Here is a 26,068-nt window from a genome sequence, read left to right on the forward strand (position 1 = left end):
TGAGGCTCACAGAGTGTTTCCCAGTCGGTCACCTCGAAACAGCCCTGTAGTTCCGCTATTGCCTCCTCTGACCACCTCCTAACAGTCCTGGTGGTCACAGGTTCCCTCCTCACAATTGGCACATAGGGGGGGGTGAGGTGAATCAGGTTATGATCTGACCTACCAAGTGGGGGGAGGGAGGAGGAGCTGTATGCATCCTTGACGTTAGCATACAGTAAGTCTAAAGTTTTCTCTCCCCTGGTGGGACAGTCCACATATTGTTTGAATGTTGGTAGTGTATTGTCCAGTGATACATGGTTGAAGTCACCCGAGATCACAATAAAGGCACTCGGGTGCTGAGTCTGTAGCCGAGCTATGGCAGAGTGGATAGTGTCACATGCAGCTGTGGGGTTAGCAGAGGGGGGAACATAAACAGCCACCAAGATGACGTGAGAGAATTCCCTGGGTAAATAATACGGCCTGAGTCCAACAGCACACAGTTCAGTGTCCGGGCAACAAATCCTTTCTTTGATTGTTATGTTGGCAGGGTTACACCACCGGTTGTTAACTAAAACAGCAAGCCCACCTCCTTTACGCTTACCGCTAGCGATGCTGTCCCTGTCCGCCCGAACAGTGTGGAAGCCTTCCACGGAAGCATTCTCATCGGGAATGACCTGGTGCAGCCATGATTCGGTGAAACACATCAGGCTACACTCTCGGTATTCCCTCTGACTCCGTACCAGTGCTGAGAGCTCGTCGATTTTACTTGCCAACGATCGCACATTTCCCATCACGATAGACGGCAGACACGGTTTAAACCTCCTCCTCGCTTCGAGCCTCCGCTGTCTCACCGTCACCTTTTTTCTTCTCTTCTGTCCTTGACCTCTGCATCCCCGATGTGTTTTCCTCCAAATTTCAGCTGGTAATTCTGCGGGCACTTCTGCGGGCCTGGCCAGCGAGCCGGCCGGCATCAGGGCGATCAGCTGATCTCTGGAGTAAACAGTCCGTGCGTGTAGGAGATGTGCCGCGGTCCCGTTCCATGATAAAAGTAACAGTTCCACGGCCACCAGAAGAACAAAAACTCTCTCAATCCACATGATTGAGTAAGAGATAGAAAACGGAGGAAAATACAAGTCAGAAAAAAAAAAGAATACGTAAGAAAAAAGAGCTAAACTAAGAGAAAAGCAGGAGCGACTGTAACAGGCTGCACGCTGGTTGGCGCATGCGCACTTAACGGGGTAAAAAGGGTAAATTTAACTAGGAAGGAATAAAATATAAATTAAGGTTAAAAATGAAATAACTGTACAACAAAATACACAATACACAATATAGAACTATATAAGAATGTATGAACAAAATACACAAGAAGTATAAATAAATATATACACAATAACAGCAGCAGTGATTTAAGTGATGAAGTGAAAACAAAGTCCAGAATGTCCAGTGTGTGTGTAAGAACTATATGTGTGGGTCAGTACTGTGTGGTGGTGTGATTGAGAGACCGTATCGCCTGCGGGAAGAAGCTCCTCCTCAGTCTCTCTGTGTTGGTCTTCAGGGAGCGGAATCGCTTTCCTGACCTCAACAGAGAGAACGGTCTGTTGTTGGGATGGCTGAGGTCCTTCACGATCTTCCTGGCCTTGGTCCAGCACCGCCTGCTGTAGATTGAGTGCAGGTCAGGGAGCTCGGAGCGGATGGTGCGCTCAGCTGATCGCACAACCCTCTGTAGAGCTCGTCTGTCCTGCATGGTGCTGTTCCTGAACCAGGTTAAGATGTTTCCCGTCAGGATGCTCTCTATGGTGCACGAGTAAAAGTTCCTGAGCACCTTGGAGGGCAGTTGGAAGTCTCTCAAGCGTCTGAGGTGGTAGAGACGCTGACGGGCCTTTTTCACCACGGTGTTGATGTGACAGGACCATGACAGGTCCTGCGTGATGTGAACTCCGAGGTATTTGAAGCTGTCCACTCTCTCCACTGGGCACTCGTTGATGACAGGGGTCTGGTAGTTCCTCTCCTGCTTAGTGCTGAAGTCCACTATCAGCTCCTTTGTCTTACTGACGTTTAGAAGGAGGTTGTTCCTCTGGCACCAGTTCTCCAGATTCCTAATCTCCTTCAGGTAGGCCGTCTCGTTGTTATCAGAGATCAGGCCCACCACGACGGTGTCGTCAGCAAACTTGATGATGGTGGTGGAGCTGGTAGTGGCCACGCAGTCATATGTGTACAGAGAGTACAGCAGGGGGCTCAGAACACACCCCTGGGGGACTCCAGTGCTGAGAGTGGTGGAGGCTGAGACATGTCCGCCCATCTCTACTGCCTGTGGTCTGCCAGTTAGGAAGTTGGAGATCCACTGACACATAGATGAGCTGAGTCCCAGATGCTCCAGCTTGGTGGTGAGTGTGGAGGGAATTATGGTGTTAAATGCAGAGCTGTAGTCTATGAAGAGCATTTTAACATAATTCCCCCTTCTAGTGTCCAAGTGAGTGAGTGATGTGTGGAGGAGATGAGAGATGGCATCGTCTGTGGAACGATTTGGACGGTAAGCGAACTGTAGTGGGTCCAGTGTGTCTGGTAGTGAAGAAATGATGAAGTCTCTGACCAGGCGTTCAAAGCACTTCATCACTACTGAGGTGAGGGCTACAGGGCAATAGTCATTGAGAGAAGCAGGGTGGGGTTTCTTCGGGACAGGAACAATGATGGACTCTTTGAAGCATGTGGGGATCACCGACTGAGATAAAGAGATGTTGAATATCTCAGTGAACACAGGAGCTAGCTGGTATGCGCAGTCTCTTAGGATACGACCTGGGATGCCGTCTGGTCCTGCTGCTTTCCTGGTGTTCACTCTCTTGAAGGCTCTCCTTACTTCATGCTCGGAGATGACGAGCACGTTTCCGGTGCTGGCAGTATCTTCCTGTCTGCAGCCGTTAGCGCCGCTAGCATTAGCATCGTTGGAGACCTTAGCTGCAGCCTCGAAGCGAGCATAGAAAGTGTTCAGCTCGTCTGCCAGAGTCACGGCCGCGTTCGTCATACCGGTTGTTGGTGCTTTATAGTCCGTTATTGTCCTTAGTCCCCGGCACAGGCTCCTAGAGTCACTCTGTTGGAGTTGTGACTCTAGTTTCCTCCCGTAGCGCTGCTTCGCCTCTTTCACCGCCCTCCGCACGTTATATGACGCGGCTTTGTACGGGTCCATGTCCCCCGTCGTGAGTCCCGTGTTGAAGGCAGCGGTGCGGGATCTCAGAGCGTCGCGGATGGTTTTATCCACCCACGGCTTCTGGTTGGGAAACGTTGTGATAGTCTTTGTCTCCACGATATCATCCGCTAGTTTCCCGATGAATTCCACAACCGCTTCCGTAAACACGTTGACGTCATCATCGGAGCTGTTTCTGAACATGCCCCAGTCAGCGTCATCGAGTGCGTCCTGTAACGCGGCCACTGATTGATCCGTCCAGCGCGCGACCTTCCTCTGAACCGGAACTTCCTGTTTCAGCCTTTGTTTGTATTTTGGCATGAGGAAGATGGCGGCGGGATCAGATTTGCCAAACGGAGGGCGGGATTGTGCCTTGTAGCCGTCCTTGACCATAGTGTAGCAGTGGTCCAGTGTCCTTTCACCTCTGGTGGGGCAGGTGATGTGTTGATAAAAGTTCGGCGCTGCGCGTTTGAGGTTGGCGCTATTAAAGTCCCCCGTCACAATAAGCGCAGCGTCCCGGTGTTGTGTCTGGTGCTGTGTGAGTGCCTCATGCAGCTCGCATAAGGCGGTGACCGTGTCCGCTTGTGGTGGAATATAAACGGCACTTATGATGACCGATGTAAATTCCCGAGGTAGATAAAAAGGACGACACATGATGGACAGTAGTTCCAGATTTGGTGTGCAGGAGCGTGTGAGAGGAACAACGTTCGCACTGTTGCACCAGTTGTTGTTCACCATTAAACACACATTGCCTAGTGCCTGCTCATAGGGGATCATCTGATTGTTGCAGTTTTCTCTGTCATACGTTAGGAGCTTTACATTGCAGTAAAGTTGAAACGAAAGTTGAGTTGAACTGTGTTCTTTTTTCATGTGTTCACCATTAAACACACGCCGCCTCCCCTTGACTTCCCCGAGTCCTGTCCATGCGGTGAACCGAGAAGAACTCGGCCGGCTGGATGGCGTGGTCCGGCACCGTTGGGTTCAGCCATGTCTCGGTGAAGCAGAGGAGATTGCAGTCCGAATGTCTCTCTGGAACTTTATCCTGGCCCTGAGGTCGTCAAGCTTGTTCTCCAGTGACTGGACGTTGGCGAGCAGGATGCTAGGCAGAGGTGTGCGGTGTGCACGAGCTCTCAGCCTGTTCCTGACGCCGGCTCGCTTCCCTCTAGGCCACCGCTTCCCTTTGTTCTCCCTCAAGATCTCACTCGGCCAGACTGCATTTTCGCAGGAAATGCAAATTTTTCTAGTTAGTTTTATTTTCTGATCTTTACAGTCATTCTCTGCTCAAGTAAGTTACAAAGTTACATCTACATACCAACAGTACACTGAGGTTAAATGAGGTGAAACACAAATTTTCGATAGCATCAGGGTGCTGTGAGCTTCCCATCATACATTGAGCATCTTTAACCTAGATGTTTATATACCTTATATACTTTGTTAAATACCTTGTTCCTTACCATTAACTTTGATCTTCTTTCACCCATACTTATTGTTTTTTTCTTTAAACCCTATTCTTTTCCCTTCAGCCCCCAACTGTTTGCATCAGATGACTGCCTCTCCCTACCTCTTTTTTTGTTGCATGTTTCATCCTGTTAAAAGGGATTTTTTTTCGTTCCCACCATTGCCTAGTGCCTGCTCATAGGGGATCATCTGATTGTTGCAGTTTTCTCTGTCATACGTTAGGAGCTTTACATTGCAGTATAAAGTGAAATGTGGTGATTGTTGCAGTAATCTGGAGTTGTTTGCATAAAACTGAAACGAAAGTTGAGTTGAACTGTGTTCTTTTTTCATGTGTTTACAGATGCACAAAACATTAGATTAGCTGGACGTGGGATAGGCTGATGCAGAGATCAGATGCAGAGTGTTCTTGTTTCATCCATTTAGTATTGTTTTTAAATATAAAAAAACAAATGAAAACTGTAGATAACCTGCTGTTAGTTTGGTATTTTGTCCTAGTCCGCTTGCCGTACCTCCGAGTAGGTGTGTGTATGTTTTGAGTGGTATAGGTGCCATTCGTTTATGGAATCCAAGCATGTAAGTTCTCTGCTGCTGTGCTGGTTAATAAAACCACGTTAACTGAGACCACTGCTTCATCATTATCACACTGGTGAACATACAACATGGTGTCAGATGGGATAGAACACGTACTTCGTAGTTGACGGTATTTTTTCTTCCCGCCTCAAGTCTTTTTTGTGGGTGCATTTTTTGTGTCCGGACTGCAGACAACATGGCGGAGGGATTCAGGAGGCCCGACCCGCTTGTTTTCGATGGTAATGTTGCTGAAAATTGGCGCATTTTTGAGCAAGAGTATGACATTTTTATAGCGGTGGCACACTCTGACAAGCCAGCGCGCACACAAGCCTACATATTGCTCAACTTAGCAGGTCCCGAAGCTATAGAACGGGAGCGATCTTTTGTTTAAGCGCCAGAAGTGAGAGAGCCCGGCGATGGAGGACGAGTTCTCATTCCTGCAGAATCGAAGGAGGATCCTGAGTGTCTCAAAAAGAAATTCAGAGAGATGTGCAGCCCTCAAACCAACGTCACGATGGAAAGACACAAGTTCAACACGCGGAATCAGAGGACTGGCGAGACTGTTGAATCCTATGTAAGTGATTTACGGATTAAAGCAAAAAGCTGCAGATTTGGCGATCTGAGTGAAGAACTAATAAGAGACAGACTAGTTTGTGGCATCAACAACGACAATTTAAGGAAAGTGCTACTGCGTGATAGTGATTTAACGCTAGCAAAAGCCATATCTGTCTGCCAGATTCATGAAATGACTGAAGAGCATAATAAAACACTTGCTTTTCCTCAACAATCTGCATCAAATGTTGATGTGCTCCAGCCCAAATTTACAAGACAGCACAGAGGAGATAAAATGAAAATACAAGGAGACAGGCCTGAAACACAGCATGTTACTAACTGTACTAACTGTGGGGGCGCTCATGCTGCAAAAAAGAGCAAATGTCCAGCTTTTGGGCAGCAGTGTCATGCATGCAAAAAGTGGAATCATTTTAAGAAACGGTGCACAGCTGTTCAGCCTACCCAAAACGTAGCAAGACGCAGAAAGTCAGTTCATCATGTGGAACCAGAACAAGCTGATCACAGCGGAGATGACACATTCTATGTTGATGGTGTAAATCTTCAATATGCAATCCATGCGACTGAAGTGCATGTGGAACACAAAGAGGAAGTTTTTGTCACCGTACAGATTAATGAGATTCCTGTTGAGATGAAGGTGGACACAGGTGCTAAATGTAATGTGCTTCCCAAGAAAACGGTTAACATTTTAAGAGCAGATAAACAAATGAAAGCACACCCCAAGTCCGTTAACCTAGTAGCATTTGGAGGCAGCAAGATTCAAACCTCAGGTGTAATTAAGCTGCAGTGTTTTCTGCATGGACAGCCACATGTGCTATCATTCTTTGTTATTAATGAAGATGTTCAGCCAATACTTGGACTGTGTGCACGCAGAGAAATGGGACTTGTATCATTCAGCAATGACGTCCACCAATTGAGCATGTCTGCAGATGACCTGTCACAACAGCTTATCACAGAATACAGCGACTTATTTTCTGATGAGCTTGGGAGGTTGCCAGTCATCTATCGCATGACACTGAACCCAGATGTGAAACCAGTTGTTCGGCCAGCACATCGCATCCCTTTGGCCATGAAAGACAGGGTCAAGGCAGAGCTGGTCAGGATGGAGAAATTAGGTGTCATTACTCCCGTCTCAGAGCCAACAGACTGGGTGTCTTCCATGGTAGCCACCAACAAGAAGGGCAAAGATGAAATCAGGATATGCATAAATCCTCGAAATTTAAACACTGCTCTGAAAAGACCACACCATCCCATGCGCACAGTAGAAGAAGTGGCTGCAATAATGTCAAATGCTACTGTGTTCTCTGTTTTGGATGCTAAGAACTCTTTTTGGCAGGTGTCATTGGATAAGAAATCATCCATGCTAACCACCTTCAGCACTTGTTTTGGTCGTTTCAGGTTCCTCAGAATGCCTTTTGGTCTTAACGCTGCCAGCGAGGTGTTTCAGAGAGCCATGGAGCAGATATTCGCTGGATATCCATGTGCCATCATTGTTGATGATATACTCATCGGCGGAAGAACCATGAAAGAACATGACGACAACCTGAGAAAAGTCCTTGATCGTGCCAGAGAAGTAAACCTGCGACTAAACCCATTAAAGTGCAAATTCCGGCTGAATCAGGTCAGTTATGTCAGACACATTTTCACAAGTGAGGGGCTTAAAGCAGACCCTTCCAAGACAGCCGCAATCAAAGAGATGCCAGTTCCAACAGATGTCCAAGCCCTGCAGAGGTTCCTGGGCATGGTCAATTATCTTGGAAAATTCATTCCAAACTTCAGCCATCTGTCAGCTCCTCTGCGACAGCTCACACACAAGGACAGTGAGTGGATGTGTGACACACAGCATCAGACTGCGTTCGAAGCACTTAAAGAGCACATGTCTAATCCACCTGTTCTGTCATATTATGACGTCAGCAAACCTGTGACACTAACGTGCGATGCATCACAGTATGGTCTTGGTGCAGCTTGCTTACAGGAAGGGCGACCTGTGGCGTATGCTTCACGTACTCTGACAGACACTGAAACCAGATATGCTCAGATAGAAAAGGAGCTGCTGGCTGTTGTTTTCGCATGTACAAAGTTTCATGACTACATTTATGGCAAGCCTGTGGTCGTAGAAACAGACCATCAGCCACTAGTCACCATACTAAAGAAACCTATTCACGCTGCACCAGCCAGATTACAGAGGATGTTGTTACGGCTCCAAAAATACAACATCACCCTCACATATAAATGTGGAAAACACATGTATCTGGCTGACACACTGTCTCGTGCTCCCAACAGCTCCACTTTCCAGCAGTCTGAAGAAGAGGACAACTTTGATGTCATGACGGTGAGCTGCATCTCTTCTTCACGCCTGGAGGAACTTAAAGGACACACAGCTGAGGATGAGACACTGCAAGCGCTCAGCTCGCTCATCAAACATGGTTGGCCACAACGACTCCACAACCTTCCCTCAGCAGTTCATCCATATTTTCCTTTCAGGGATGAGCTGATTGTGGATGACGGCATCATTCTTAAAGGTTCCAAAGCTGTGATCCCAAAATCACTGCAAGGAGACTACATCACCATCGTGCACAGAGGACATCCCGGCGTAGAAGCTACCAAGCGGAGAGCACGGGGGATTGTCTTCTGGCCGTTCATGTCAAGAGATATTGAGCAAACAGTTACTTCCTGCTCGGTGTGTAACAGCACTAAACCTCATCAACAAAAAGAGCCCCTTCATCTGCATGAAGTTCCAGAGCTACCTTGGTCAACTGTGGCTACAGACATCTTTGAGTGGCACTGTCAGCACTATTTAGTAGTAGTCGACTCATACTCAGGCTGGTTTGAGATTGACCTGCTAAAGGATTTGACATCGGCGACAGTCATCAAGAAGCTGAAAAGACACTTCTCAGTTCATGGTGCTCCACACACTCTGATCTCAGACAATGGAAGGCAGTTTACAAGCCAGCGTTTCAAAGACTTCGCTTCACAGTGGGACTTTCAACATGTCACCAGCAGTCCAGAGTATCCTCAATCCAATGGGCTTGCTGAGAGAGCAGTGCGCAGTGCTAAACAGCTGATGGAGAAATCAATCAATCAATCAATCTTTATTTATAAAGCACTTTTCATACAGAGAAAATGTAGCACAAAGTGCTTTACATAGTTAAAAGCAGCCCACCCCACCCTCCAACTCACTCCCCACACTCTTAATACACATATATCCCCCCACCCACACACACATATGCACACGCGCACACTTAAAGAGTAAAAATTGGGCTGGGCTCGCATGAGCCAAGTGAGGAAACTGTCACGGTCCTGGGTCTCCTGACCCAGCGTTTTTAGTTCTTTGTGATTTTCGTATTATTGTACTTGTGTGTGATTTATTCTATGGCTTCTAGTTTTGATCCCTTGCCCTTCATGTCTCCCTGTGTGCCCCTCTGTGTATCTGTGAGCCCTCGTCTCTCCTTATGTTTTATTCCATGCTTCCCCTGCCCATTATGTCTAAGTTCTCCCCGTGCTCTCTCTTCCCCCTGTGTGCCCTCTATGTATTTATGAGCCCTCGTCCCCTTTCGTGTTTATTCCGTGTCTCCCCTGCCCGTTACGTTGGTGTTCTACCTCGTGCTCTCTCTCCTCTGTACTTCCTGTTTCACCTCTCCCGTCAGTGTTCAGTTCACCCCGCCCTGTCTCGTTATGGTTATCAGTGTCACCTGTGTTCCCCGTGTGTTCCCACTCCCCTCGTTAACCCTCTGTGTATTTCTGTCTGCGTCTCCCTCTGTTCAGCGTGACGTCGTCCCTCATGCCGTGTGTGGATCTCCCTGTGTCTCTCTGTGAGTTCTTAGTTTGTGGTTTCCCAGTTTAGTTTAGTTTGTATATTTGTTCTGCCAGCGAATAAAGCTGAGTTTTGAGTTCATTCCCTCGTGCCTGTGAGTCCTGCATTTTGGGTCCTACTCCTGCCTGCCGCACGGCGATTCATGACAATACGACGTCACCAGTAATGGATCCAGCGGACTCACCGTGGAAGCGCAGCTCCCGTTTTGACGGGACTCGGCTAGCGCTTGGAGGGCCTCCGTGCTGCCGCTCCTCACTAGCTGCTTACCCTTCGGTCCACTCACCTGCTTCCTCTCCGCGGACGCCCAGGTCTCGCAGAAAACGCTCCAGCCGGTCCCGGGAGGATTACTACGAGCCTGCAAGCAATCAGCTCACGCCTGCACAAGCCTTCTACAAGATGTTAGGGATTATTATCGTGCCGCCCGACTCACCCAGCGTTTCCACTTCACAGCAGGAGCCTGGGACTCTTCTCGACCAACCGCCTAGGGTGAGTGACAAAGTCCCCCTACGTTCGCCTTCTGTGTCGAGGGATAAACGTACCGTTTCCCCCAAGGCCGCTAACGTCGGCTTCATGAACTCTAGATCTTCTGTTCCTCCTGTTCCAGAAAATGACAGTATTTATTTTGAGAGCGATCGTTTCCACTTTGGTTCAAAAGACTGTGCTTCTGATGCTCCTTCGGACCCAGGAGTTAAGACTGTTTCATCTGGAACTGTTTATTCTGGAGCTATGTTTATTCAGTCAGCTGCCCGTCCGCTTTCAGCTCAGTCCCCTGCTCAGCAGCCGTCTGTAGCTCAGTCTCCAGTGTCACCTGCTCAGCAGCCACCTGTAGCTCAGTGTCCTGTGTTTTCTGCTCAGAAGCCGCCTGTAGCCCAGACACCAACTCCACCACCACCATTTTCGCCCCAAGCTCTGTTAGCCGCCCGGCCCGAAGCTCTGTTAGCCGCCCGGCCCGAAGCTCTGTTAGCCGCCCGGCCCGAAGCTCTGTTAGCCGCCCGGCCCGAAGCTCTGTTAGCCGCCCGGCCCGAAGCTCAGTCGCCACCTCCACCACATTCAGCCTCGCTTCCCATAGCACAGTCACATCCACAGCCTGACTTACTACAAACCTTATTTCAATCCTTAGCCCAGTCAATAGCTCAGTTGGTAGAGGAATCATCAGCCTTATCGACAGCTCAGTTAGCTCCCTCGCAGCCCTTCACAGCTCAGTTAGCTCCCTCGCAGCCACCCTCAGTGCAGTCTCCAGTGTCCCCAGTGCAGTCTCCAGTGTCCCCAGTGCAGTCTCCAGTGTCCCCAGTGCAGTCTCCTGCAGCCCTGCTTTCCCCAGTGCAGTCTCCAGTGTCCCCAGTGCAGCCTCCTTTAGCACAGTCACCCACTCAACCACCAGCACCACAACCGTCACTACCTCTAGTTCATTCCCCTGTGGAGTCATTAACTCCACCACCTACTCCACTCTCACCACCACCGTTACTACAGACATCAGTTCAGTCCCCTGTGCAGTCATTTACTTCTCCACCGTTAGCAGCTCAGGTCCCCGTGTGTCCAGCAGCTCAGGTCCCCGTGTGTCCAGCAGCTCAGGTCCCCGTGTGTCCAGCAGCTCAGGTCCCCGTGTGTCCAGCAGCTCAGCTCGCACCTGAACCTTTGGCCCAGTTCCCCGTAGCAGTGCAGTTTTCTAGCCAGCTTAACATTGAGCCCGGGGTCCCAATCCTCTCTGGCTCTACATCGGCTCCTGCTGGAAGCTCGGATGAGCTCATCCAGGACTCCGCGGCTCCCACGCCGCCATCTACCTCGTCCGCTGGGGGTTCCAGTGAGCCCGGCCAGCACCTCCCTGTCTCCGCTGGAGGGTCCGAGGGGCCCGTTCAGCCTCCCGTCTCCGCTGGAGGGTCCGAGGGGCCCGTTCAGCCTCCTGTCTCCGCTGGAGGGTCCGAGGGGCCCGTTCAGCCTCCTGTCTCCGCTGGAGGGTCCGAGGGGCCCGTTCAGCCTCACGCCGCATCAGCTGGAGGGCCCGAGGAGCCTGTCCAGCCGCCATCTGCGACCGCCTCGTCATCGCCTGGCCCGGCTACATCCGCCTGTGCTGCAGCTCCGCCTGGCCCGGCCTCAGCCTCTGCAGCTCCGCCTGGCCCGGCCTCCGAGTCTTCGTCCTCGCCTGGTCCGGCCTCCGAGTCTTCGTCCTCGCCTGGTCCGGCCTCCGAGTCTTCGTCCTCGCCTGGTCCGGCCTCAGAGCCTTCGTCCTCGCCTGGTCCGGCCTCAGAGCCTTCGTCCTCGCCTGGTCCGGCCTCAGAGCCTTCGTCTGCCGCAGCCTCCTCAGAGCCTTCGTCTGCCGCAGCAGCCTCAGCCTGTGCTTCGCCTGGTCCCGCCTCGACTGGTCCTGTGCCCACCGGGCCTCGGCCAGTACGCCTGACACTGGAGAGCCGCCGCCGCTGCCTTCCGCGCGGTCGGCCTCCTGAACTGCTCCGTCGTCTCCTTCACCGCCGCCGTTGCCTTGCGCACGGCCGGCCTCCTGAACTGTTTCCACGTCGCCGCCGTTGCCTTGCGCACGGCCGGCCTCCTGAACTGTTTCCACGTCTCCGCCGTTGCCTTCCGCATGGTCGGCCCCCTGAACTGCTCTGTGTTTGGGTTGTTTTCTTGGGCTCCGGTGTTTGCTGTGCTCTTTTGTTTTCTGTTCCGAGCCCTCCGTCCTGGGCCCCCGCCGCCCGCCCTGGGTTGTTTTCTGTTTGGTTTTGTTTTTCTGTGTTTGGGCTGTCTGGAGCCAGCCCTTGAGGGGGGGGTACTGTCACGGTCCTGGGTCTCCTGACCCAGCGTTTTTAGTTCTTTGTGATTTTCGTATTATTGTACTTGTGTGTGATTTATTCTATGGCTTCTAGTTTTGATCCCTTGCCCTTCATGTCTCCCTGTGTGCCCCTCTGTGTATCTGTGAGCCCTCGTCTCTCCTTATGTTTTATTCCATGCTTCCCCTGCCCATTATGTCTAAGTTCTCCCCGTGCTCTCTCTTCCCCCTGTGTGCCCTCTATGTATTTATGAGCCCTCGTCCCCTTTCGTGTTTATTCCGTGTCTCCCCTGCCCGTTACGTTGGTGTTCTACCTCGTGCTCTCTCTCCTCTGTACTTCCTGTTTCACCTCTCCCGTCAGTGTTCAGTTCACCCCGCCCTGTCTCGTTATGATTATCAGTGTCACCTGTGTTCCCCGTGTGTTCCCACTCCCCTCGTTAACCCTCTGTGTATTTCTGTCTGCGTCTCCCTCTGTTCAGCGTGACGTCGTCCCTCATGCCGTGTGTGGATCTCCCTGTGTCTCTCTGTGAGTTCTTAGTTTGTGGTTTCCCAGTTTAGTTTAGTTTGTATATTTGTTCTGCCAGCGAATAAAGCTGAGTTTTGAGTTCATTCCCTCGTGCCTGTGAGTCCTGCATTTTGGGTCCTACTCCTGCCTGCCGCACGGCGATTCATGACAGTAACACTATAACAGGGAGCCGTCTGCACCGGGAGCCGGTCACAGACCGCAGCCTCCAGGCTGGGCACACAGCAGGAGGGAGGCCAAGGAGCCCCCAGCCAGGCTGAGAGGACCCCCAGAGACCCAGCAGCCACGGTCAATCACAGCCCCGGTGCAGAGAGCGCCCTCCGAGGAAACACTGGAGATATGACGCAATACGATATATATAGGGTAAAATGATAAAATAAATAAGAACAGGATACAATATAAATATAAATAGAATAAGAAGATTAAAAAATGAATAAGAATAAAATCAAAAAATATTAGGTAAATCCTAAATTAATAATAGAATAACAGGATAGAATAAATAAGCATAAGATAAATAAACGCTAAGTAAAAGCTAAATTAAAAAGGTGGGTCTTGAGCCTGTTCTTGAAAATATGTACGTTCTCTGCGGCCCTGAGCTCCTCCGGCAGGCTGTTCCACAGACGAGGACCATACCACTGAAAAGCTGCCTCTCCGTGAGTATGTGTCCTGACTTTAGGGACAATCAAAAGGCCAGTACCAGAGGACCTCAGGGTCCGCGAGGGTTCATATGGTAAAAGCAGATCTGAGAGATAAGAAGGCCCAAGACCATTAAGACATTTAAAAACCAATAAAAGAACTTTAAAATCGATCCTGAAACACACGGGGAGCCAGTGCAGCGATTCTAAAACCGGTGTAATGTGGGCCCGCCCTCTGGTCTTCGTCAGCACACGAGCTGCCGAGTTTTGCAAGAGTTGTAAAGTTGAAATATTCTTCTTAGGAAGACCAGAGAGCAGGGCATCACAGTAATCAATGCGACTGGTAATGAAAGCATGCATCAGCATCTCCGTGTTGGCCCGAGAGAGAATAGGGCGGACTCTGGCTATATTTTTTAGATGATAAAATCCAATTTTGGTTACATGTTTAACATGTGGGATAAAACCAAGCTCAGAGTCAAAAATAACACCCAGGTTTTTCACTTGTAGTGAAGGACATAGTGAAAATGCCTCTAATTTAGACAAGAGTTTCTCTCTCTGAGCCTCAGGACCGACGATTAAAACTTCAGTTTTGTCCTGGTTAAGCTGTAAAAAGTTTTCTGCCATCCAAGATCTTGTATCCAAGATACAGTTAAAAAGGGCATCCATTGGTCTGGTGTCATCAGGAGACACGGAGATGTACAGCTGCGTGTCATCAGCGTAACTGTGGAAGTTCACTCCATGCCTCCTGATGACACCGCCGAGAGGCAGCATATACAAATTAAAAAGTACAGGGCCTAGAACCGACCCTTGAGGCACACCACATGTCATTTTATGGATCTTAGAGGAGCATGTATCCATACTCACCATAAAAGATCTGTCAGAGAGATAGGAAGTGAACCAGCTGTGTACAGCACCAGAGAGGCCCACCATGTGTTTCAGTCTGTTTAAAAGAATAGCGTGGTCTACTGTATCAAAGGCTGCGCTTAGATCCAGTAGCACCAGGACTGAGAGCTTTTGGGCGTCCCAGTTACATCTAAGATCATTTAAAACCTTTAGGAGAGCCGTCTCTGTGCTGTGGTTCACCCTAAATCCAGACTGGAATATCTCCAGGATCTGTCTATCATTGAGAAAATCAGTAATCTGAGTAAAAACAAGATGGCACTGATGTATTTCTCAACCTGCTGAATCTCAGGAATGTTCCACGTGATGTGAACCTGGGTTCTTCTGCAGAACGACTTCTATCCAGACAGACTCGAACTACGCTCCCAATCACAACGAAACTGCTCGAACCACAACACTGTGAATCTGAGAGAGTGAAAGCCCAACTACTCAACAAGAGACTGACTCAGAAGGTCTGTTATGACAGATCCAGCCGACCACTTCCACCTCTCAACGAAGGACAAGTAGTAAGGTTACAGACCCCACAGGGTTATGACCGCACAGGTGTGGTGAAGGAACTTTGTAAAGAACCTAGATCCTACCTGGTACAGTCAGATGGAAACGCTTACAGGAGAAATCGCAGACACATATTGCCTGTGTCTGAGCCCGTTACTGTTCAGGAAGACACTGATCATCATCATTATGATAGACTGCAGGGTGTGGATGAAAATAATGATGTAGAACAGTTTAAAGACAGCACTCATGTTGAGAGCTCTTCTGATGTTTTGCATTCTCCAAGACCTTCCAAGAGTGATGGTGCTTACAGGACACGCTTTGGTCGTGTGTGCAAACCAAATCCAAGATATAGGGATTAATTTGGTGCTAGTTAAAAAACACAGAACATTTTCAGGTTTGATGTTTTAGCCAACAGTAACTGATGTCAATGCCTCAAGTTAAATTCTGTTTGAGGTGATTTTCAGTTGTAATCATATTTTACTTTATACAGCAAAATTATATTTTTGTTATGTTTATTTCTTCCATCTGGTTGCAAATTTAAATGTTCCTAAGGGTCAGCGTATGTCACCTTTTATGCTGTGAGTATTATTATTCAATATGCACTAAACTTTATATCCGGTTGGGGAAGTACTAAAGAAGGGGGATGTAGATAACCTGCTGTTAGTTTGGTATTTTGTCCTAGTCCGCTTGCCGTACCTCCGAGTAGGTGTGTGTATGTTTTGAGTGGTATAGGCGCCATTCGTTTATGGAATCCAAGCATGTAAGTTCTCTGCTGCTGTGCTGGTTAATAAAACCACGTTAACCGAGACCACTGCTTCATCATTATCACACTGGTGAACATACAACAAAAACATAGTTGACTTTTTTGTGCTTAAAAGGTGAGACCAGATTAACTGGATCTGGATCGACTCGATGCTCTGGCAGAGTTGAAGTTTATCACAATAACAGCTGGGGAACAGTCTGTGATGATGGCTGGGACTTAAATGATGCTGAGGTGGTTTGCAGACAGTTAAACTGTGGGTCGGCACTGGAAGTTCCTCAATCAGCTCACTTTGGTGCAGGAACTGGACAGATCTGGCTTGACAATGTGACCTGTTCAGGAAATGAAAGTTCTCTAACTGAGTGTCAACACATTGGATTTGGATCAAACAGATGTGAACATGGTCAGGATGCTGCTGTCATCTGTTCGGGTGTGAAAACTGCTGGATCAAGATGATATTGCAAGCTGTATTTAACTGCTTTTCATGTTCTTTGCCTTTTAGATCTGATCAGGCTAGCCGGTTCTGGATCGAGCCGATGTTCTGGCAGAGTTGAAATCTTTCACAATGATGTCTGGGGAACAGTCTCTGATTATAACTGGGACCTAAATGATGCTCAGGTGGTTTGCAGACAGTTAAACTGTGGGTCTGCACTACAAGCTCCTCGAACAGCTTACTTTGGTGCAGGAACTGGACAGATTTGGCTTGATTATGTGAGCTGTTCAGGAAATGAAATTTCTCTAACTGAATGTCAACACTCTGGATGGGGAGACTACTACTACAATGGACATTATTCTGATGCTGGAGTCATCTGTTCAGGTGACATCCCTTTTTGACATGGAACATACTGCATATTAATGTGTTTTTGTGTGATATGTATCTTGTTTTCTTTAAGGGACATATATTAAAACATCGTTTGTGTCACGTGTTTTTAAAAGGTCCAATCAGATTAACTGGATCTGGATCAAGTCGATGTTCTGGCAGAGTTGAAGTTTATCACAATAACAGCTGGGGAACAGCCTGTGATGATGGCTGGGACTTAAATGATGCTCAGGTGGTTTGCAGACAGCTAGACTGTGGGTCGGCACTGGAAGTTCCTCAATCAGCTCACTTTGGTGCAGGAACTGGACAGATTTGGCTTGACAATGTGACCTGTTCAGGAAATGAAAGTTCTCTAACTGAGTGTCAACACAGTGGATTTGGATCAAACAGATGTGAACATGGTCAGGATGCTGCTGTCATCTGTTCAGGTGAGATATTCTTTTGATCATCTGATGAATGTTAAACACTGTAAAAACAACCTTTTTTTTAGACTTCCATCTTCCACTTATTAGTGTGTTTTATAATGAAATTCAGTGTGAACAGTCAAAGTCATCTGTGCAAGAACCACACTGTAGAATATTTGAGTGGTAAAATGTTTGCATCTTTCTCTTTAAACGCAGCTCAGATCCAGAGAGCTATACATTACTTGTTAATAACTTATAAGATTAGAGATTTCATTTTAAATACCTTAAAGGAACATTTTAATAGTTTCAAATGAACATTTATGAGCGGGACATGGAAGATATTTTCAGAGAGGGAAAGTCAGCCTGACATCTGTGTGTGTGTGTGTGTGTGTGTGTGTGTGTGTTACTGTTTCTTTGTGAGGACCGACATCTTCATTCTACTACACTTGTGAGAACCAACAGTCACTTGTGAGGACACATAAACCGGTCCTCAAAAGTTTGAAGGCTTGTAAAGGCGTTCTTGATGCTCAAAATGTGGTTTTAGTGTCAGGGTTACAATTAGGCTATGGTTAGGTTTAGGGTAAGGGCTACGGTTAGGCATTCATTTTTAAGGGTTAGGGTAAGGGGCTAGGGAAAGCATTATTTCAATGAAGTTCCTCACTAAGACTGCTGAACGGGCTTGTGTGTGTGTGTGAGTGTGTGCATGATTAAGGGAGACCATACCCCTGAAAGATTTGATAAAGTCTGCAACTTGAAGTTTTCTTAGTTCTTTTCAGGTCTTGTAATTGAAACAATTCAAACAAAGTCTCCTGCTTCAACTTTCTTAATGTGGATGTTCCGCAGTCCTCACAAACTCTGTCATAATACAAATTTGGGAGCTGAATGTCTTTGTAGGTCAGGAGTGAATCCATTGAACTTTTTATAGACTGTTTTATTAGGGTTCAATCTGTGTGGACTGACAGTATTACACCTTTCAGTTTACCGTTCTGCTATAACTTGGAATCTATGGCTGGAAACAGAAAGTATTCTATGTTTGGTTCCCTTTATATAATCTTTTTTTTTGTTTTCAGCTGTGTCCATCGTTTTAACTGGATCTGGATCGACTCGATGTTCTGGAAGAGTTGAAGTTTATCACAATAACAGCTGGGGAACAGTCTGTGATGATGGCTGGGACTTAAATGATGCTGAGGTGGTTTGCAGACAGTTAAACTGTGGGTCGGCACTGGAAGTTCCTCAATCAGCTCACTTTGGTGCAGGAACTGGACAGATTTGGCTTGATCATGTGACCTGTTCAGGAAATGAAAGTTCTCTAACTGAGTGTCAACACAGTGGATTTGGATCAAACAGATGTGAACATGGTCAGGATGCTGCTGTCATCTGTTCAGGTGTGAAAACTGAAACACGATATTGCAAGTAAGCCTTTTTTGTTTGTGTACTGCATTTTTGAAGAATACATTAATGTATTTTTCATGTTCTTTGCCTTTTAGATCTGATCAGGTTGGCCGGTTCTGGATCGAGCCGATGTTCTGGCAGAGTTGAAATCTTTCACAATAACGTCTGGGGAACAGTCTCTGATTATAACTGGGACCTAAATGATGCTCAGGTGGTTTGCAGACAGTTAAACTGTGGGTCTGCACTACAAGCTCCTCGATCAGCTTACTTTGGTGCAGGAACTGGACAGATTTGGCTCAGTGGTGTGAGGTGTTCAGGAAATGAAAGTTCTCTAACTGAATGTCAGCACTTTGGATGGGGAAACTCCTACTACTACTACTACAATGGACATTATTCTGATGCTGGTGTCATCTGTTCAGGTGACATCACTTTTTGGCATGGAACACAATCCATGTTAATGTATTTTTGTGTGATATGTATCTTTGTTTTCTTTATGGGACATATATTAAAACATCGTTTGTGTCATGTGTTTTTCATTAAAAGGTGTGATCAGATTAACTGGATCTGGATCAAGTCGATGTTCTGGAAGAGTTGAAGTTTATCACAATAACAGCTGGGGAACAGTCTGTGATGATGGCTGGGACTTAAATGATGCTGAGGTGGTTTGCAGACAGTTAAACTGTGGGTCTGCACTACAAACTCCTCGAACAGCTTACTTTGGTGCAGGAACTGGACAGATTTGGCTTGACAATGTGACCTGTTCAGGAAATGAAAGTTCTCTAACTGAGTGTCAGCACAGTGGATTTGGATCAAACACATGTGAACATGGTCAGGATGCTGCTGTCATCTGTTCAGGTGAGATACACTGAAATACTAGAAGACATTGCAGATCAGTCTTTTCTTGTGCGTTTTACATGGAGTCCTTTAATTAGTGCAATGGAAATTCTAAAATATCTTTCATCTGTTATGTGATAGATGCAATCAGATTAGTTGGATCTGGATCAACTCGATGCTCTGGCAGAGTTGAAATTTACTACAATAACAGGTGGGGAACAGTCTGTGATGATGGCTGGGACTTTAATGATGCTGAAGTGGTTTGCAGACAGATAAACTGTGGGTCGGCACTCGGGGCTCTTCAATCAGCTCACTTTGGTGCAGGAACTGGACAGATTTGGCTTGATGATGTGACCTGTTCAGGAAATGAAAGTTCGCTAACTACGTGTGTACACAATCAATTTGGATCACACAACTGTGATCACAGGAAGGATGCTGGTGTCATCTGTTCAGGTGAAATAACCTGAAATACTAGAAGACATTGCACTTCAGGCTGTTCCTGTGTGTTATACACTATTTATAATGTCACTAACACATGATATGAAAGTTATTCTCTTTTCCCTCACAGATGTGATCAGATTATCTGGATCTGGATCGACTCGATGTTCTGGCAGAGTTGAAATTTACTACAATAACAGCTGGGGAACAGTCTGTGATGATGGCTGGGACTTAAATGATGCTCAGGTGGTTTGCAGAGAGTTAAACTGTGGGTCTGCACTACAAGCTCCTCAATCAGCTCACTTTGGTGCAGGAACTGGACAGATTTGGCTTGATGATGTGAGCTGTTCAGGAAATGAAAGTTCGCTAACTACGTGTGTACACAATCAATTTGGATCACACAACTGTGATCACAGCGAGGATGCTGGTGTCATCTGTTCAGGTGAGATACATTTTTAGATAGTGAAAAATTGCAATGCAGTCTGTTCTTGTATCTCGTACATTCCTTTTTTTAAATTTAAACAAATGATCAAACCATAGTTCTTGTCACTTAACTGCTAGGTCCGATCAGATTAACTGGATCTGGATCAACTCGATGTTCTGGCAGAGTTGAAGTTTATCACAATAACAGCTGGGGAACAGTCTGTGATGATGGCTGGGACTTAAATGATGCTGAGGTGGTTTGCAGACAGTTAAACTGTGGGTCGGCACTGGAAGTTCCTCAATCAGCTCACTTTGGTGCAGGAACTGGACAGATCTGGCTTGACAATGTGACCTGTTCAGGAAGTGAAAGTTCTCTAACTACATGTGTACACAATCAATTTGGATCACACAACTGTGATCACAGCGAGGATGCTGCTGTCATCTGTTCAGGTAAAATAACCTGAAATACTAGAAGACATTGCACTTCGGGCTGTTCCTTTGTGTTATACACTATTTATAATGTCACTAACACATGATATGAAAGTTATTCTCTTTTCCCTCACAGATGTGATCAGATTATCTGGATCTGGATCGACTCGATGCTCTGGCAGAGTTGAAGTTTATCACAATAACAGCTGGGGAACAGTCTGTGATGATGGCTGGGACTTAAATGATGCTGAGGTGGTTTGCAGACAGATAAACTGTGGGTCGGCCCTACAAGCTCCTCAATCAGCTTACTTTGGTGCAGGAACTGGACAGATTTGGCTTGATGATGTGACCTGTTCAGGAAGTGAAAGTTCTCTTATTGGGTGTCAACACAGTGGATTTGGATCACACAACTGTGGACATTTTGAGGATGCTGGTGTCATCTGTTCAGGTGAGAATGGTTTTAGATACTGAAAAAATGCAATGCCGTCTGTTCCTTTATCTTGTACAATCCTTTTTGTAATGTAAAGAAAATATCAAATCATAGTTCTTGTCATTTAACTGATAGCTCTGATCAGATTAGCTGGGCCTGGATCAACTCAGTGCTCTGGCAGAGTTGAAGTTTATCACAATAACAGCTGGGGAACAGTCTGTGATGATGGCTGGGACTTAAATGATGCTGAGGTGGTTTGCAGACAGATAAACTGTGGGTCGGCACTACAAGCTCCTCGATCAGTTCAGTTTGGTGCAGGAACTGGACAGATTTGGCTTGATGATGTGACCTGTTCAGGAAATGAAAATTCTCTAACTGAGTGTCAGCACAGTGGATTTGGATCAAACAGATGTGAACATGGTCAGGATGCTGCTGTCATCTGTTCAGGTGAGATGCATTTTTAATCATTAAAAAACTGTGTAAATACAACTTTTTAGTTTTTCATCCAGCCTTTCATCCACCCATTGGTATACAGTTAAGCTGTACAGTAAACAGTATGTTGGTAAATCATTGCCTTATTTTTTGTAAAAGTGGGTCAAATACAATAAATATCATGCTCTAAGAATTTCTTCATCTGTTAAGACAAATGTCCTCTTAAAGACATTGATTTTCAGTAACTGCCTGTCATACGAATCACTTTTCTAGTATTGCATGTAAAACTTGCCTGCAGGTGTGATCTTATTGTTAATTAAATTCTCATTAGATGCTGACGGGTCTTAGCTAACTCTGGTTTGGATACAAATGCAGCTTGTCAGACAAGGCTGAATCACTCGTGAAAGTGATCTTGTTGAAATTTGCAACGTAATCAGTTTCAATTTTTAATCTGTTTTTAAATTGAAAATCTCCAAGTTGACTTGCAACAGAAGAAGCTGTGCAATCGTGTGCACACATTTTGAGATGCTCACATGTGCTTCTGCTTCTTGTGTTGAAATATTGTATTACAATTTTATTTATTTCAGTCAATCTATTAATTTTCTATTCATTAGACAAATATTAAAAATCCTAAACGTATTGTGTAATTGAAGTAGAGAAACTTGTATATAGATCAATTATCAACAATATCAAAACTATAATAAAACACAATGACATGCTATAGCTCAGTGTGCTTTGTTGGAACAATGTTGAGGTGGTCAGCTGTCTTGAAAATAGCATCCACATGAATGCCAGGACAGAACTCTCCCAGCAGTACATTCAAAATGATCTGAAATTGAAAATACCTGAGATATATCTAAATATTGTGTCTGATTAATTTACTCACTGATGAAAGGTGATTTCTTTTCTTTTGTCAGCATGTGGTAGGATTGTGAAAAACACAGGAAGTTTGCCCTGGCGGGTCATTATAGACCCCAGTGGAGAGTTTTGGTGTGAAGGGTCTCTGATTACCAACCAGTGGGTGCTGACAGCTGCTTCCTGTATATCACAGTGAGTCCCCGTGTCTCTTTCACATTGGTAATCATGTTACACGCGACTGTTGGTGCTCATTTTACATTTACTGTAATAATTTTTCTTCCACTACATTATGTCAAAGTTATTCATGAAAGCAGGAATGTTTAATTACCAGCAATTTATATTTCTAAATTTTTTTTTTCAAGGTCACAAAGAGCTCTCCACCATCTCTGTTAAGTAGTACAGCTAGGGCCGGGCAAAATGATTATTTTCCTAATTGATGAATCTAGCGATTAATTTGTCGATGCATCAATGAATCTAACGATTAATTTTTTTCCTGCTGCCAATTTGCTGTCTCACATTTTCGTCTTTCGGGATTCTCATAATCAGCCTGCGTGCATTCCGACTCATTTTGCCAGCATGGGCCACAAATAAAAACTACTAACAACGACAACAACAACTAAACAGCAGCTGCTATGTTACTGCTGAGCAGCTTAAATGTGGGGGCCATTTCCACCTTACAAAGCCAGAAAACGACTGAATCACAACCTTTTCTGTTAAAATATCCCCATACTGTAGAACTGTGTGTTCGAGTGGAGTGATTTAAGTCGACTGCGGCTGCCTCACTGATGCTGTCACTACTCGCTGCCGCCATGTCTGTTTTGAAAGTGACGACATATCGACGCACATTTTTTACATCGACGTATTTTACGTGTCGACGTAATTGATTATGTCAACGCGTCGTCCCGGCCCTAAATATAGCTGATCAAGCAGACCAATTCTGTAAGTGGTCCACATCTCTGGTTTAACTGCTGTCCACAACATATAGATGGACCATAGTCTAAAATATTCATACATCTTAAGAATATCATGTTTTCTCAGAGAACTGTGATACCTCTCAATGTTACTATGTTAAATGACAGATCCATTAAATGCAAAGTTACAGTCAGCAGCTTGTTGTCTTAGCCCTAAAAGATCTGTCATCATGTGTTGATGATGACCTAATCCTACTCTGCAATTTAGGAAAATAGAACCAACCCTGGCTAGCAGGTGCTTCCTGATATAAACTCAGATGATCTAAAGTATGACACTAAATGTGATTCAGAGCAGTGTTTTTCTTTTGTATGTATTTTCTAAAGCAGTTCAACAATATCATTATCACATAATAAAATATCTAAAAGCTTCTATGTTATTTACAGTAAGATGTATCCACAACAGACAACATAAGTTTTTTTTTTGGTTTGTTTTGATGTATGAATGGATGTAGGATTTAAATGCATAGAAGGAATCCATCTGTGTTAGGATTAAAAACTGGTATGTAGTCCTCACTTTCAACAAAATTTGAAATGGAGGCTCAGTGAGACAGCCTTTTGTTGCTATGTCATCTAATATTTGCCATGTGATTTGGATGCACCAGCACATCCATTAACTTTTTATTTTTGAAGGTTAGCATAAAAACTTTAAATAAGAAATCCTCTGCTCTGCCTGAAGATAACAAAATTCAACTATGCAAACACACACGCACACACAAACACACAGACTTTATATCGTTGTGGGGACATCTCATTGACACAATGCTTTCCCTAGCTGCTTACCTTAACCATAACCATCAAAAATGAATGCCTAACCCTGACACTTACCCTAAACCTAAACATAACCTAATTGTAACCCTGACACTAAAACCACATTTTGAGTCTCAAAATGCCTTCAAACTCGTGGGGGCTGGGGTTTTGGTTGCCACAGGGGCTGCCGGTCCCCACAAGTAAACTTCAAACTTTTGGTCCCCACAAAGATGTTAAAACCCATCCATACGATATCCATCACATTATTTACATTGCTCATGATAAAAGATAGTCATGATAAAAGTATTTGTGATCATTTATGCAATAAATGTGTCCATTACTGAAAACGTGTACTGAAAATATTTCTTAGTATCTATTCTGAACTGTGATAACAAGATTCCTCTTTTGTGTTTTTTTGTTAAATCTTCTTTTAAAATCAAGTGATAAACTCAGCAACAAAGAAGTCCATCTGGGCCAGCACATTCAGTCAGCTTTCAGTCTAAATGTGGTGATTCGGACAGTTGAAGAAGTAATTTGTCATCCTGAATACAACAGCACGACATACAACAATGACATTTGTCTGCTGAAGCTGTCAGCTCCTGTGTATTTCACAGACTACATTCAGCCGATCTGCTTAGCCTCAAAAAACAGCACTTTTCACAGTGGGATCAGCAGCTGGGTCACTGGTTGTGGTTTTGATTGTAAGTAAAAATAAAATCTATATCTATGTCTATATATATATATATATATATATATATTACAGTCTTATGATATATTCTTTCAAAAGTTGCTATCCTGCAATCTGTTTCAAAGATAGTGACGGGTATTTCTCCAACATCCAACAGATGTTACTATTCCAATAGTAGGAGGAAATGAGTGTCAGTGCCACTATAAACATGACAAAGTGATCACAGAGAACATGATCTGTGCTGGGCCCAGAGCTGGAAGACAAGATTCATGTTGGGTAATCACAACTTTTTATTTGTTTCTTATGTAATCACTTGTTAAATGCTAGTGTGAAAAAATATTTATGTTTTTGTTTCTGCAATTATTCATATATGTATATAGTAGCATACCAGTTCTTATGGTTGTTTAATAGCTAAATCATTTTATTTGATATATTTTGAATTTTCCATAAGACAGTTCTTTCTAAAATGACAGGACTGAGCTCCTTTGTGGAACAGGTCTACCAGCTAAAGTCACATTTATCGTGAGAAATATTTGTCAGATTTCATTTTATGGATTTACTATAATAGAAAAAAAAACTCCAATGGGTTTTCAGTCTTTAATCTTTTCAGTTAAAAAGAACATGAAAACTATTTACTTCTTGAAAGTAACTCCAGTGCTATTTATGTATTATTTTTGTACAAATATACACACACTGTAAATAAATGGTGGCATTCTCCATTCTCCGTTTTGAAACTTCCATTTTTGTATTTATCTGCTACCATGTTGACTTTTACCAATTTCTTTTCTCAGTGGAAAAGAGGAGCTCCAATTATGATCAAAAAAGGATCAATCTGGGTGCAGAGTGGAGTTATGACCCTCCATGATTCCTATGGTTACCCAATGAAACTAGAAATCGGCACTCGTGTGTCCAAGTACCAGGAATGGATCAGAAACACAGTCACTGGGACACCACCAGGTTTCGTTAGCTTCACCTCTCCAGCCACAGACAGTGACTTAAAATTCACCTGCAGTGGTGAAAATCTGGTCCACTTCACCCCTTTCACCTCACTCTGTTTTCTTGCTGTGTTGCTCCATGCATATTTTGGATGTGGCATATAACTCAAGATCCTGTACTAAAACAATAACGTCAAATACTTATACTTTAGTAGAGTACTTAAATTTTTACTCTTGTCCTTATGACATTTTACAACTTTGAGGTGAAGTAGTAGTTTCTATTCTATTTATGGGACAGCTTGGGTTTGTGGTTACTTTACTAATTAAATAATATTTTTGCTTCCAAAACATAACACACACACACACACACACACACACACACACACACACACACACACGCACATTATTTATTCTAAACATTGTACTTTTTAAACATGTGACTAAGAGTTGAAACTATATAAACATTTTGACAAACTTTTTTTTGGCAAATATGATGATTTTTTATTATTATATTCTTTATACTATATTCTTAATCACTAAATACATTCTTTATTAATCTTTTGTTAAAGTTAGATTTTCATTAATAAATAAAATGGTGAAATTTCTTTTTTCTGTTTTTGGTTG

The 26,068-nt window shown here is 45.1% G+C and overlaps 1 protein-coding gene across 1 annotated transcript; it reads left to right on the plus strand.

Moving 5' to 3' along the window:
* The first annotated feature begins 6,674 nt into the window (after positions 1–6,674).
* On the plus strand, positions 6,675–25,975 carry LOC146579717 (uncharacterized). Its single transcript, XM_085267986.1, has 16 exons — positions 6,675–8,764; positions 9,878–10,182; positions 15,762–16,073; positions 16,580–16,891; positions 17,938–18,252; positions 18,355–18,678; positions 18,803–19,114; positions 19,235–19,546; positions 19,662–19,973; positions 20,093–20,404; positions 20,520–20,831; positions 20,949–21,260; positions 22,163–22,295; positions 24,263–24,522; positions 24,667–24,785; positions 25,301–25,975. The coding sequence occupies exons 1-16, from the start codon at positions 6,675–6,677 to the stop codon at positions 25,607–25,609; spliced, it is 6,351 nt and encodes a 2,116-aa protein (XP_085124112.1). The 3' UTR covers positions 25,610–25,975.
* The last annotated feature ends 93 nt before the right edge of the window (positions 25,976–26,068 follow it).

Source organism: Mchenga conophoros, linkage group LG3, assembly GCF_057382185.1.
Source record: "Mchenga conophoros isolate Kocher_MC1m ecotype Shallow Benthic linkage group LG3, M_conophoros_male_GT1.1, whole genome shotgun sequence".
Classification (NCBI taxonomy): Eukaryota; Metazoa; Chordata; class Actinopteri; order Cichliformes; family Cichlidae; genus Mchenga; species Mchenga conophoros.

Bases quoted from the DNA above. Each gene is read 5' to 3' on its own strand.
- LOC146579717 (XM_085267986.1), top strand. From the start codon at position 6,675: ATGTCTGCAGATGACCTGTCACAACAGCTTATCACAGAATACAGCGAC. The intron at 16,892-17,937 runs GTGAGATATTCT...TTTTGTTTTCAG, and splicing joins TGCTGCTGTCATCTGTTCAG to CTGTGTCCATCGTTTTAACT. The intron at 20,405-20,519 runs GTAAAATAACCT...TTTCCCTCACAG, and splicing joins TGCTGCTGTCATCTGTTCAG to ATGTGATCAGATTATCTGGA.